Source organism: Acanthisitta chloris, unplaced genomic scaffold (assembly GCF_000695815.1).
Source record: "Acanthisitta chloris isolate BGI_N310 unplaced genomic scaffold, ASM69581v1 scaffold18231, whole genome shotgun sequence".
Taxonomy (NCBI): Eukaryota; Metazoa; Chordata; class Aves; order Passeriformes; family Acanthisittidae; genus Acanthisitta; species Acanthisitta chloris.
Window position 1 is genome coordinate 12,530 of NW_008657870.1, and position 11,460 is coordinate 23,989.

An 11,460-nucleotide genomic window follows, 5' to 3' on the forward strand; every position below is an offset into this window, starting at 1 on the left:
AAGGTTTTGCATTTTCTCATGACTTCCAGATACCTTGACAACTGCAGATTTATAGAAGCTCTTGAAGCCATTTTTAGATTCAAAAGAGAGCAGGGAAGAAGGAAGATAGCTGTTACATACTTTAACTGTGAAAGTGCAAATTTAATTTTAAAAGACACAAGCTAATAACTTGTGGAGCATTAAAAGAAATTAATGCAGAGCTTCTTTGATTGGTCACAGTGGTATTGTTACTGCAGACGGAATCCTCCATCTGAAGTTTCTGTTTCCATTCCCTCTGTGATGGGGGAGGGAGGGAGGGAACTGTTCCTGCAGCTCAGTTACTTAGAATTTTAAAGGCATAGTTGTCTTAAATGTGAAATGTAAAATTAAAAATAGAGATATTTTGCCTGATTCCAGCGTTTGTCAGCCTCTTGAATATTCCTCTCTTTTAATCAATGTAAGGTATATCTTTGCTGGAGGTAGTGGGTGAAGTGGAACTGAGTTTCTGTGGGATTTTTCTTTCTGTTCTGAATTTTAATGTTAGATGTTTCACACACAGTGCTTCCTGTTTCATGAAGACTCATCAATAGCTTTCTCCTTCCAATTCAGGCTTCTCCAGCTAAGACTGAATTCTTTAAAATCTTGATCAGAAAGGGGTTAGACTTTGCCCACTTGAGGCTTTGTGTCCTGCTCTCCTTCCTTCAGCAGGGGTGTCTTTACAGTAGTGACATGTGTTTGGAAAAGCACAGTCATTGTAGCTGTTCACCTTCATAGCTGATTTCGGTGCTCCTTGTCTTTTACAGATATTTTTGATACCAGTCTAGTGTTTCTAGTAGTTGTTAATTGCACATTCTTCTGTGTTTGTGTATGGAATAAACTGTTAAAGCTTTTTCTAGGCGTGAAAATGACTCTGTTCATCCACATTCCTTCACTGAACAGTACTTTCGTGCTTTTTTCCTAAAGGAACTTAGTGACTTAGCCCGTGATCCTCCAGCACAGTGTTCAGCAAAAAAAGACAGTAAGTAATCTTAAGTTTTCTGTTCTGCTCTGCTAACTCCAAGCATATCATGCATAGATAATAATGCGGAGTTTTTCTTTTGTAGTGTTTCATTGGCAAGCCACAATTATGGGACCTGTAAGTATTCTAATTCTTGTGACGTAATACTAAACCAGTAGCTCTTACTGAGGAGAAAACTGGGGGAGTTTTGGGTTTGTTTTTTTTAACACTCTTTATCCAAATTTAGTTCTAGAGGTGCTCTTCACGGAAACAGAAAATGAGGAAGAGGAAAAAATGAGTTATTTTCTTGTTTCAGGGTTTTATGAGGATGCGTATTTCAGCTGAAATGATCTTTAGGACAGTGTTAGGTATTATCATGTAGAAACTAGAAACCTGTTTGCATTTAACTTTTTCTAAAATTTGAATCTAGCCTGAACTTTGGTACTAGGAGTTTGTCCCAGTGTCAGGAATTATTTGGGATGTTTTTGTATGGATCTTAGAACAGGGAATCCTTATTTGGGCTGGTGTTACGTGCTGAGATCTGCTAGATACTGCTAGGAATAGAAGGGGGGAAAAATTACTGAAACGTGAGGTTTCAGTTATGACTGGAGGAAAAAAGTCTGTGTTAAATATTCAGTAAGCATCTGAAACCTGAATGTGACTTTTTCCTCGTTAAGGAAGCCAAATGTTTGCCTTTACTGAAAACATAACCTGGAAACACTTGACATCCGGAGTTCTCAGGGCTGGTTATCTGTAGTTAGGAAACAAAACCTTCTGTAACTTGAGAAGGCAAAGAGTGGATTCTAGTAGAGCTACAGCCACAATGTGATGCTTCTGGTGAGGCTACAAAGTTGGAACTAAATATCAGAGATGCTGAATGGCCCTGATTTTTATGTATAGCTGCAGGCATGTTATCAGGAGATCACTATGGAAAGTGTGCTTATTAGAGGTTGAGTTGACTGGAAAAATGTCTCTTCATCCCAAAGTAAATGGTCCTCATTGGTTGTAACTAGGTACCTCAAAAAGACAGAATTGTTCAATAGCTATAGTCGTGCTTAAATGGCAAGGAGTGTTTTCTACTGCAGTGTGTGTGAATATTCTGTATGGCTGATGCCTGCATGGTCATGAGGTATTAAACATCAGTCGAATTTAAACTTGGATTATTATTTTTAGCTTCCCCTTCTGGTTTAATAATCTACAGCTCTTTTTTTCCCTGTGTGGTTTTCGTGGTTTCAAAAGGACCTGCATTCCCAAGACTGGGCAGTATCCTGACAGAAGGATGGTGTTAGTAGTTCTAGTGCTTCTGTGATGCTGTTTAATGCCTTTAGTAACAGACAAGGGTTGTAGAACTAATCATCTGGTCTTCCACCTCTGCAGTAGGATATTATACTGGTGGTGATGTGCTTAGAGAGGTGTAAGAGAGCTTGCATTGCTTTAACACATTCTGAGAGGAGCTTCTGTAGTTGCTGAAATGTATCCCCAGAATATGTGCAGTAAAATGTTTGGATTTTGGCTCCTCAGGGCCTCACATGGTATCTCAGGTGGGTTTTTTTTGGTTGGGTTTTCGTTGGGATCTTTTGGGTTTTTTTTCAAGGAACGAGGAGTTATCTGTATGTTCTTAAGTTTTCCACAGGGCTGAGCAATGCCTAAGCCACGTACAGGAGGGAATGGGGGACCCTTAGAGATGTCTGTGGCTGCTCTAGACTTGGGTGATCACAACAAATAAGCTCCAAACACAGAACTGGAGGGATTTGAATCTGACAGGACCCTCAGTCTGTTAACATTACTTCTTGGAGCTATCTCAGAAGCTTTTTTATGCTTTTGCCAAGTAGTTCTGAGTGGATGGTCAGAGAAGCTGGTTTTTATGAAGCCATGGCTTGGAGAGGTTCACACAGAAAGTGACTTGTATGTGTTCTGTGTCTTAGGAAGTAGTAATTGAATTTTAATTGTATTTCTTTTGTGTTGGTGGATTAAACAGTTCAGTTGTTTGGAAAGATTTTGTCTTTTTTATTTATTTAAAAACAAGATCTTCAGTGATATTTAGTCCCTAAAGACGATAATAGGAGAATTGTTTGTTTGCTTTGACAGAATGACAGTCCATATCAGGGTGGTGTATTCTTCCTGACAATTCACTTTCCTACAGACTACCCGTTCAAACCACCTAAGGTAAGTATTGCTTTCTCATCTGTGGCATTAGTGCTTTTTAAAGAACCAGTACAGGACAGAAATTGTCAGCCTCTGTCTTGTAATATTGTCAAGTTTTCATGCATTCTCACAGTATGTTAGATGGCTGGGTCCCCTTCTGACTACTGCAGTAAAGGATGTGTTAGCATGCACTTTATGAGCAATTCTATCTGTGTGAATTCTAAATGTCTTGGAGTTACATTTGGGTTTGTTTCTGGTTTTCTTAGTTGATAGGAAAACTCATTAGCTGAGGGGACTGTCAAGTAATAATGTAGCTGTTTGAATTGGTCTCTAGGAATGTGACACCATGGGTAGGGATTAACTTGCTGAGTGCCTAAAATCAGTGAAGAGGGTGTCTTTTGGAATTTGACAGTAATTGTGAAATATGCTCTTTTTTTGGTAGCTTTATCGGCCGCTAGCTTTGTTTTCCAATTTTCAGTCCACATGAAAGTGCACCCTTGGAGTCACTGCAATGTTTGAAGTTCTTCAGCTCCTTGACAGCAGTGTTACTGTGGCTCAGGCACTTGTGTTGAGTGTGTTCATCACAATGCAGGCAGCTGTGATTAAAAAACAGCCTCATACTTGCCCTCTCTCTGAAACAGTGCCTGGTAATGGGAGACTGAGAGCTTGTGGCCTGGGTGCATTTCCCTGAATTCAGTGCAGTCTCACTGCTTGATCCTTTTCTTTTAGAGTAAATTGAGTTCACTAATAGCTTGACTGGGGGGAAAGAATGTCCTCACAGACACAAACACACTTCGGTTTTTGTTGTTTTGTTTGTTTGTTTGTTGCAGGTTGCATTTACAACAAGAATCTATCATCCAAATATTAACAGTAATGGCAGCATTTGTCTTGATATTCTAAGATCACAGTGGTCTCCCGCTTTAACTATTTCTAAAGGTAACTTTTGTGAAGAAATGTTTGTCTTGTATTGAATACTGTGCTTTTAGCTTTGATAGTCTTGAATTTTCACCCAACTCTTTGATTTCCCTTACTCATTCAAGCCTGTGTTTTGCCAGTTTGATAGTGATGCCTTACTGCATATTTAATGGTAATTGTTTTTCTTAACATCTTCTGCTACATGGCCGTTTAAACCCTTGTCTTGCCACTTCCTTGCTTCAGTATTCTTAGTGGAGTTTGCTAGCTGGGTCCCAGAGGAATCTGCCAGCATTTGGATTGAAACAGGCCTGTGGTGGTGTATTCGAGCTAAGGCTGAGAAACTGCTAATTTGTAGCTGTCCATGTAGATACACACGTGCATGTTAAATTAAAGATTAATTGAAAGTCAGTTTTTAATAATGAAATCTGCATAATTTTTTGAGTCTGTCTAGAATTACGTTGCAGAGTTCTATTGGCATATCTGTGGTAGATGAATAAAACTGCTACTGATACATGTTGCTTTCTGCCACTGGGCACTGGCGTTGCATACATTGCTTCATGAACTAAGCTTACTGGTTCTACTTCAGGATAAATTGATGTTGTGTTGCAATAGAAGATTTTCAGCTTTTTCATTTTACTATAGTAAATAACAGATAATTTTCAAATATTTCTATGGTTATCAAACTGTTTTGCCTCAAAGCCACTGGTCACTGTGGCTTCAAAAGATCCATCAAAGTGCTCTTTTGTCTGGAGAACTTGTAATTCCTGTCTGTCCAAGAACCCAGTTTGTGATTTGAATGTGGATTCTCTACACTTTTGCGCTTCGCTATTTTCTTTTGAAGCTGCTGTAAAAGATGAAGTCCTCATACTTGTCTACAACACTGTTACTCCTGGTTCTGCTTACGGTTTTGTCAGTGCAGACCAGGGTATTGTTACCTTACATCCAACAGATAAAGAATTCAGTCTGATTTAAACCCAAGCAATTTAAATTGGAAGATTTTCTGGTTTTAGTGATGAAAACCATGGTCATCAGAGTACATAATGTGCTTTCATTGGCTGCCACGTTACGTCACAGTGCAGGGGACAGCAGTGTTGTTCTTGTGTGCTTACTGACAGCTCTAAATATTGGGAAATAGGAAACAAATAGTTCTTACAAACTTTGAAGTTACTCTGGGCTTTTTACTTAGAGTTACAAATTTATTTTGGCTGTTTATGAGGAAAACACCGTTTTAGGTCTTCTCCTGTGCTGACATTGTACTAGTGCAAAGATCTGTGCATTGTTGTTTCTGAGATTGTTGCTCTTGTTTTGCTATTGAGAATGCTGACTTTTTTTTTTTCAGTTCTCTTATCCATTTGCTCACTGTTATGTGATCCAAATCCAGATGATCCACTAGTGCCAGAGATTGCACGTATCTATAAAACAGACAGAGACAAGTAAGTACAGAGTTGCACAAGACCAGTTTTTAACAAACTTTATAAGAGTGCATTGTCAGACACTGTTGTGTTCAGTGAGCCTTTTGTGAAAATCTGAGATGGAGAGAACTTGTGTGTCAGAGAAGTAACTATTCTTGGTAGTGCATAATTTAAAAACAAAGGAACAAATCTTTGAAGTTGTGGGTGAAGGAGACTTTTTCTCATGAGTGTGGAAGTATTTTACAGTATGTATTGCCCAGTTTTTTTGCTTAGCATGCATAAATAAGAGTATGGTTAGGGTCTTCATAATAAAGAATAGATAGCTGTGTTGTTTTGGTGCTTTCCTTTGGCAGCAGCTTAGCCTTTAATTGTGATGCTCACCTTGAAAAGAGGGTGCAGAACTTTTTTCCTCTGTTGGAACAACCTTATTTTCTTTAGGTATCTTTAACATTTTGCAAAGTAGACTTTGGATTTCTATATATGTTAATGCTAAATATATTTGTCCAATTAGGTACAATAGGTTAGCAAGAGAGTGGACAGAGAAATACGCTATGCTGTAGGGTAAGAATATCTGCACATTATGGTGCACTTAACAAAATGGAAATATGTCAGCACTTGGGTGCTGCATGCTTTAAGGCACTGGATTAACTAACAGATAATGGATGCACCAGTTACTGAACCTGGAAATTTAACAGCCTGATCTGTGGTTAGTGTGAAATGTATTGGCTAGTCACTATTTCTCACAGATATTGCTCTTGCATGGCCAAAAAAAAAGTTAGTATGGAATAATTACTGAGTTTTGAACCTGCTCTTGCATGGCCAAAAAAAAAAGTATGGAATAATTACTGAGTTTTGAACCATCTTGTCAACTTGTTCTGGTAAGTATTTACCCAGATTTTGTCAGAATTTAGTTCAGAACGATGCCCTGCAGCAAGACTTCATGCATAGACTTGGGTGAATTTAGATAATCCAAATTTCAGCTTTTTGGTTTTCCGCAGAATTTGTCTTCCACATAGAAAGCAGGAAAATGTATGGGGATTCTGCTTGTATAGTTGAAAATTAACTTCTTACTGACAAGCATGGAGTTAAGTATAAACTAATTGTCAGCTAGTTCCTGTGGAAGTATTGTGCTTAAATATTCTTTTCTTGTCCTTTTAAAAGTTGTTTGTGCACTATATTCATTTGTATTAAATGTGAAAAAATGCTTAGTGTTGTTTTTCTCTAAAATGGGAAATTTGACATTCTGTATCCAATGTTATTATTAACCAAGTAATCTTTACTTACGGCATGTGATACACTATGATCTTTACCTAAGAACAATAGTTAAACAAAGTAGTCCCCTTGTTTCTTCTAGCAAATTTTCTTACTATGATCTTTACCTAAGAACAATATTTAAACAAAATACTCCCCTTGTTTCTTCTAGCAAATTTTCTCGTCTTGAATTTGAAGTTTTTTGTACAAATATATATTTATATACTAGTTGTTCAGTTTTTTCAGTTCAAGTACATCTTAGTACAGAAAGAGACTTCTTGTACTGTAAAGAGAATAGGGAAATGGGGATAAAGTGATACTTAATCATAAACTGTTCGGGAAATTGTCATTTTCATGCTGATACTAATTCAATTCCTGTTTTTCTTTGTAGGTACAACAGAATATCTCGGGAATGGACTCAGAAGTATGCCATGTGATGCTACCTTAAAGTCAGAATAACCTGCATTATAGCTGGAATAAACTTTAAATTACTGTTCCTTTTTTGATTTTCTTATCCGGCTGCTCCCCTATCAGACCTCATCTTTTTTATTTTTTTGTTTACCTCCTTCCATTCATGCACATGCTCATCTGAGAAGACTTTAGTTCTTCCAGCTTTGGACAATAACTGCTTTTAGAATCTGTAAAGTAGTTACACAAGAACAATTGCCCAAGATTCCGACTTTTTTTTAATGGAGCATGTGTATTATGTGGCCAATGTCTTCATTCTAACTTGGTTATGAGATTAAAAACAAACATTCCTCACTGCTCTAACAGATACTGAAGATATCACTTGAAGGGGGGAGGGGAGATGGATGTTCTGTTTTCTCCCATGAAAGAAGTAAACATTGCTGTAGCAACATCCATCTTGTTCCAAACCTTCCAGTGTTAGAGAACTGAGGTTTTATTATATACTTTTGCTCATAACTGATGTGTCTGGAGAATTGGTACTGAATCTATAGCATCAGCAGAACAGAAAATGTGATGTATCTTATGCATGTCAATAAAGGAATGACCAGTTCTTGTTTTACAGAGAATGGAAATTGGAAGTCAAACATCCCTTGTATTCCAAAATAGGGTCTAAACATTTTTGTAATTCATTTAAATTTTGTTAGGAGGCTTTGGAGCTATTAGTTAATCTGTCTTCCAAAACACTGTTTAATATAGCACTGAATAAATGATGCAAGTTGTCAATGGATGAGTGATCAACTAATAGCTCTACTAGTAATTGATTTATTTTCTTCAATAAAGTTGCATAAACCAATGAGTTAGCTGCCTGGATTAATCAATATGGGAAACAAAGTCTTTTGTAAAAGCAAAGCTGGTTTTTGTATATACTGTTGGGATTTGCCTCATTGTTTAACATCAAATAATGATGTAAAGTTCAATAGAGTGAATCTTTTGCCATTTTCAGTTATAATGCTCAGTCTGTTGCAGGTTGACACATTGCTCAGCCTGATGTATGCAGAATTAATAAGCTAACATAGTAGTGTAGCTGTAGTAGTGTGCTACACGTGGTGCTGGGAGCCCAGCGTTCAAGGATGGACTTGGGACCTGGCAGATCTGAAGTGGTGTATCGTGGAGATACTTCCTGATGCACCTGTGTTTGCTGACTGAGAACCTTTTTCTTCACCTTGTACACTTGACAGCTGAAAGATCTTAATGTGGGAGTAATAATGAGGCAAAAAAAAATATATAAAATTAAGTACTGTTTTGATGTGGGAATTGTCCTGAGGCTGTGTTGAAGTGACTTTACTATGTGGGATGTTCGTTACCATTGAAAAGGACTTGTTCAGCCATGCTGCCATTTACATTGATGACTATTTTAATGCAACCGACACTTTCTTCATGTCAGGTGACTAAACGTGAATAAAGACTCATTGCTATTGGATTTTTGTTCTACAAGAAACATTGTCTTGTGCCATTAGTTTATCTTTGCAGCAACAAGGGCATTATTAAACATCCGACTCTTCCTGCCCTCTTCCTTCATATTTTTCCTTGTTTAATTCTTTTGGTCTCCATTCTTAACATCCATAGCTTCATTTTCTCTAGTCTTGTACTATCACTTTATTGTGCATCTGTGACTTCTCACTGGCACCACTTTTGCACTGCTTATAGTTATGTACATTCTGATTCCTTGTCTCCACATGGATGTGGAAAGCTAGATGTAAAATAAATGTTAAACCTTAATTTTTATAAAAATTTGAACATGTAGTTTGGACATGGTTTGTTCTGGTTCTAAACTCTGAAAGGGAACTTATTTTCCAGTCTAGTTGGCTTGAAGTTTAGAAACCTGGGCTCTCTTTAACAGCAATGAAGATATTCTGAAATTTATGAAGTTGCAGTTCGTGCAGTATTTCTGCTTTTTTAACCAGAGATTTTTGCTTATACCATTTTTGCCAGGAAATTGGAATACAGCTGCCAGTAGCAATACAACTGAGGTAAAAGTTTTTATTTCTTACAAACATGTTGCTCTCAGTTTGGGTTTTTTTTTTGGTAATTGTGTTGATTTGATGCCTGTTCCTTTGTTGTGTAGTCACAGCCACTGAAATCATTTAGACAATCAACTGGAAAGGTGTTTTGTGAGATGTGAGGCACCAGGCTTTAGAAAACTCAATGAGGTGTGGATGATGGAGCACCAGGGAAGGAGAAGATAGTAAAATATTACATGGAGAATGGAAATCTGGTTTGGACCACTACCTTTTTCTTTTTGCATCTGTCATGGTCCCTCCGTGATAATTTTTTGTAATTAGAAAGTATATATTTTGATGAAAGAATGAGGGTGAATTGTAGATGTTACATATGCATGCTGAAGGTCATGCCAAGATGTAAAATCTTCTCTCTGTGAAGTAGGAGATGACAGGTGTTCTGCCCTTGAAGTAGTCTCAGTAGTGCCTTGTGCAGGCTTCCTGCAGGAGTTTTGTTTGGACTTGCTGTTCAAGCAGGGGGTTGAGGGGAGGAACTGATTAACAGGAGCTAATGAGGTGATGTCGAAGAATTCTAAAACTTTTACCAAAACAAAAAGCTTAGTTAGTGATTACCTCAATGACTAATATACCTATCAAGACCACAGATTGTCTAAAAAGTACATAGTGGATCTCAACTACTATGGAGCATGTAGAGGGGGGAAAACACCTTCCAATTTGAACTTCATGTGAAAAAATGAAGGCTTTGGAAAAGTGAGTTGTCCCATACTGCTCTGGTAAAAGATTTATTTCAGGATGATAAATGTAATAATAGCTTCAGAACACCGGGGCCAGCTCCATCTGAATAGTATTGGAATAAACAAAATCTATCTTTCCTTTGTTTTAATGACTTTTATTTGAAAATAAGAGTATTTATAGAGAACAAAGTGTTGAGCCAAGGCACTTAGATTTAACAGACATGTAGCAGGGAAAGAAACTTCAGTGTTGTTTCTGGAATAATTTTTTAACGATTTCTTGCTATGTTTAATTAGGGTTTGAATTTAACAACATGTTTACGGTCATCTTATTCAAGTTTGACTTGAAAAACTTTCAGTAGTTTGAAGCACAAGAAAGTCTTTTTAGGATTCAGGGAAAACTTGATCTGTAGCATTGATTAGGGATTGTTTTTCTTTCTCTGTCTTCAGATGCACACAACACCATCTGTATTGGCTGGAAAAATGAGTATATGCACGTTTTTGCATGTGTGAGTGAAAACTACTCAGTTTGCTCTGTGCCATAGTTTTCATATGAAGATTACAGATGCTAAGTCTGGCTTTAAGCAGACCACAGCAGTATGATTGCTATGGAGGCATGGGACTACAGCGTGACAAATGATTAAAAGATAGCTAGGTAGCAGATAGGTGTGCAGATGTATGATACCAGTCCTATTAGATCGGATAGTTGCTTATGCAAAAAGGAATTAGCATTAATTAACAGGTAACTTAATGGTTTAAACATTCACAGCCAGAAATGCACTAAATAACTTTTTTTATTATTCTTTCCTGCAGCTTCCCCTCAGCTGTTTGCTCTATAGCCATTTTATTTCAAATCTTTCATTGCTATAAAGAATAGTATTTTAACAGGCATTATCACCAGAAGCAGGTACCATAGGTCCATCAAATGTAACTAATGCTTCAGAAGAAATCTTCAGTCTGCAAGTCCCTGACAAAACTTAAGGCATAGTAGAAGTTGGAATTCAGCTGAAGATTCCTTGCTGTGTTTATAGTTGTTCAAAGCAGTTTTCAATTCAGTTGGTTTTCGCTGATTTGTGTATAGTTCTATACATGAAAACTAGGCTAAGACAACCATCTCTGTTAGATAAATTAAACAAATTGGCACTAGAACAATGGAATGAGATATATTGTGATTAATAAAGGATCTTAAGATATAAAGGTTATTTTACTAGAACACAGACTATATTCATTCCTTCAAACCTGAAAACAAAAAAATGCTACCCACAAGATTAGTTTGCTTTATGCTCTTTGGTTCTTGGTGTCATGGAATGCATGGTATTTTACCCCAGTGCCTTCAATATAAATATAAAAAGGCATAAATATATAGGTTTAAAAGGAAGCTTTTAAAAGGAAGCTGAAATTATGTCTAAAATATTTTCAGTGTAAGGCTTGTATATTGATGACAGTGCAGGACCAGTGCAGAGAAAGCATAGTTTGCTTTATGCTCTTTGGTTCTTGGTGTCATGGAATGCATGGTATTTTACCCCAGTGCCTTCAATATAAATATAAAAAGGCATAAATATATAGGTTTAAAAGGAAGCTTTTAAAAGGAAGCTGAAATTATG

At 37.1% G+C, this 11,460-nt stretch overlaps 1 protein-coding gene across 3 annotated transcripts; it reads left to right on the forward strand.

The window, feature by feature from the left end:
* Positions 1 to 942: 942 nt before the first annotated feature.
* Positions 943 to 8,898, forward strand: LOC103811899 (ubiquitin-conjugating enzyme E2 D3). Of its 3 annotated transcripts, XM_009084899.1 has the most exons (7): positions 943 to 997; positions 1,083 to 1,114; positions 3,065 to 3,142; positions 3,952 to 4,057; positions 5,376 to 5,469; positions 5,960 to 6,009; positions 7,091 to 8,898. In XM_009084899.1, coding segments are annotated over exons 1-6 (360 nt in total). In that variant the 5' UTR covers positions 943 to 996; the 3' UTR covers position 6,009; positions 7,091 to 8,898. The 3 variants fall into 3 exon arrangements, with proteins under 3 accessions (XP_009083147.1, XP_009083148.1, XP_009083146.1); XM_009084900.1 differs by lacking the exon at positions 5,960 to 6,009; XM_009084898.1 differs by lacking the exons at positions 943 to 997; positions 5,960 to 6,009 and having other exon boundaries at positions 1,061 to 1,114.
* The last annotated feature ends 2,562 nt before the right edge of the window (positions 8,899 to 11,460 follow it).

Bases quoted from the DNA above. Each gene is read 5' to 3' on its own strand.
- LOC103811899 (XM_009084898.1), top strand. From the start codon at position 1,061: ATGCGGAGTTTTTCTTTTGTAGTGTTTCATTGGCAAGCCACAATTATG. The intron at 3,143-3,951 runs GTAAGTATTGCT...TGTTTGTTGCAG, and splicing joins ACCCGTTCAAACCACCTAAG to GTTGCATTTACAACAAGAAT. The intron at 4,058-5,375 runs GTAACTTTTGTG...TTTTTTTTTCAG, and splicing joins CGCTTTAACTATTTCTAAAG to TTCTCTTATCCATTTGCTCA.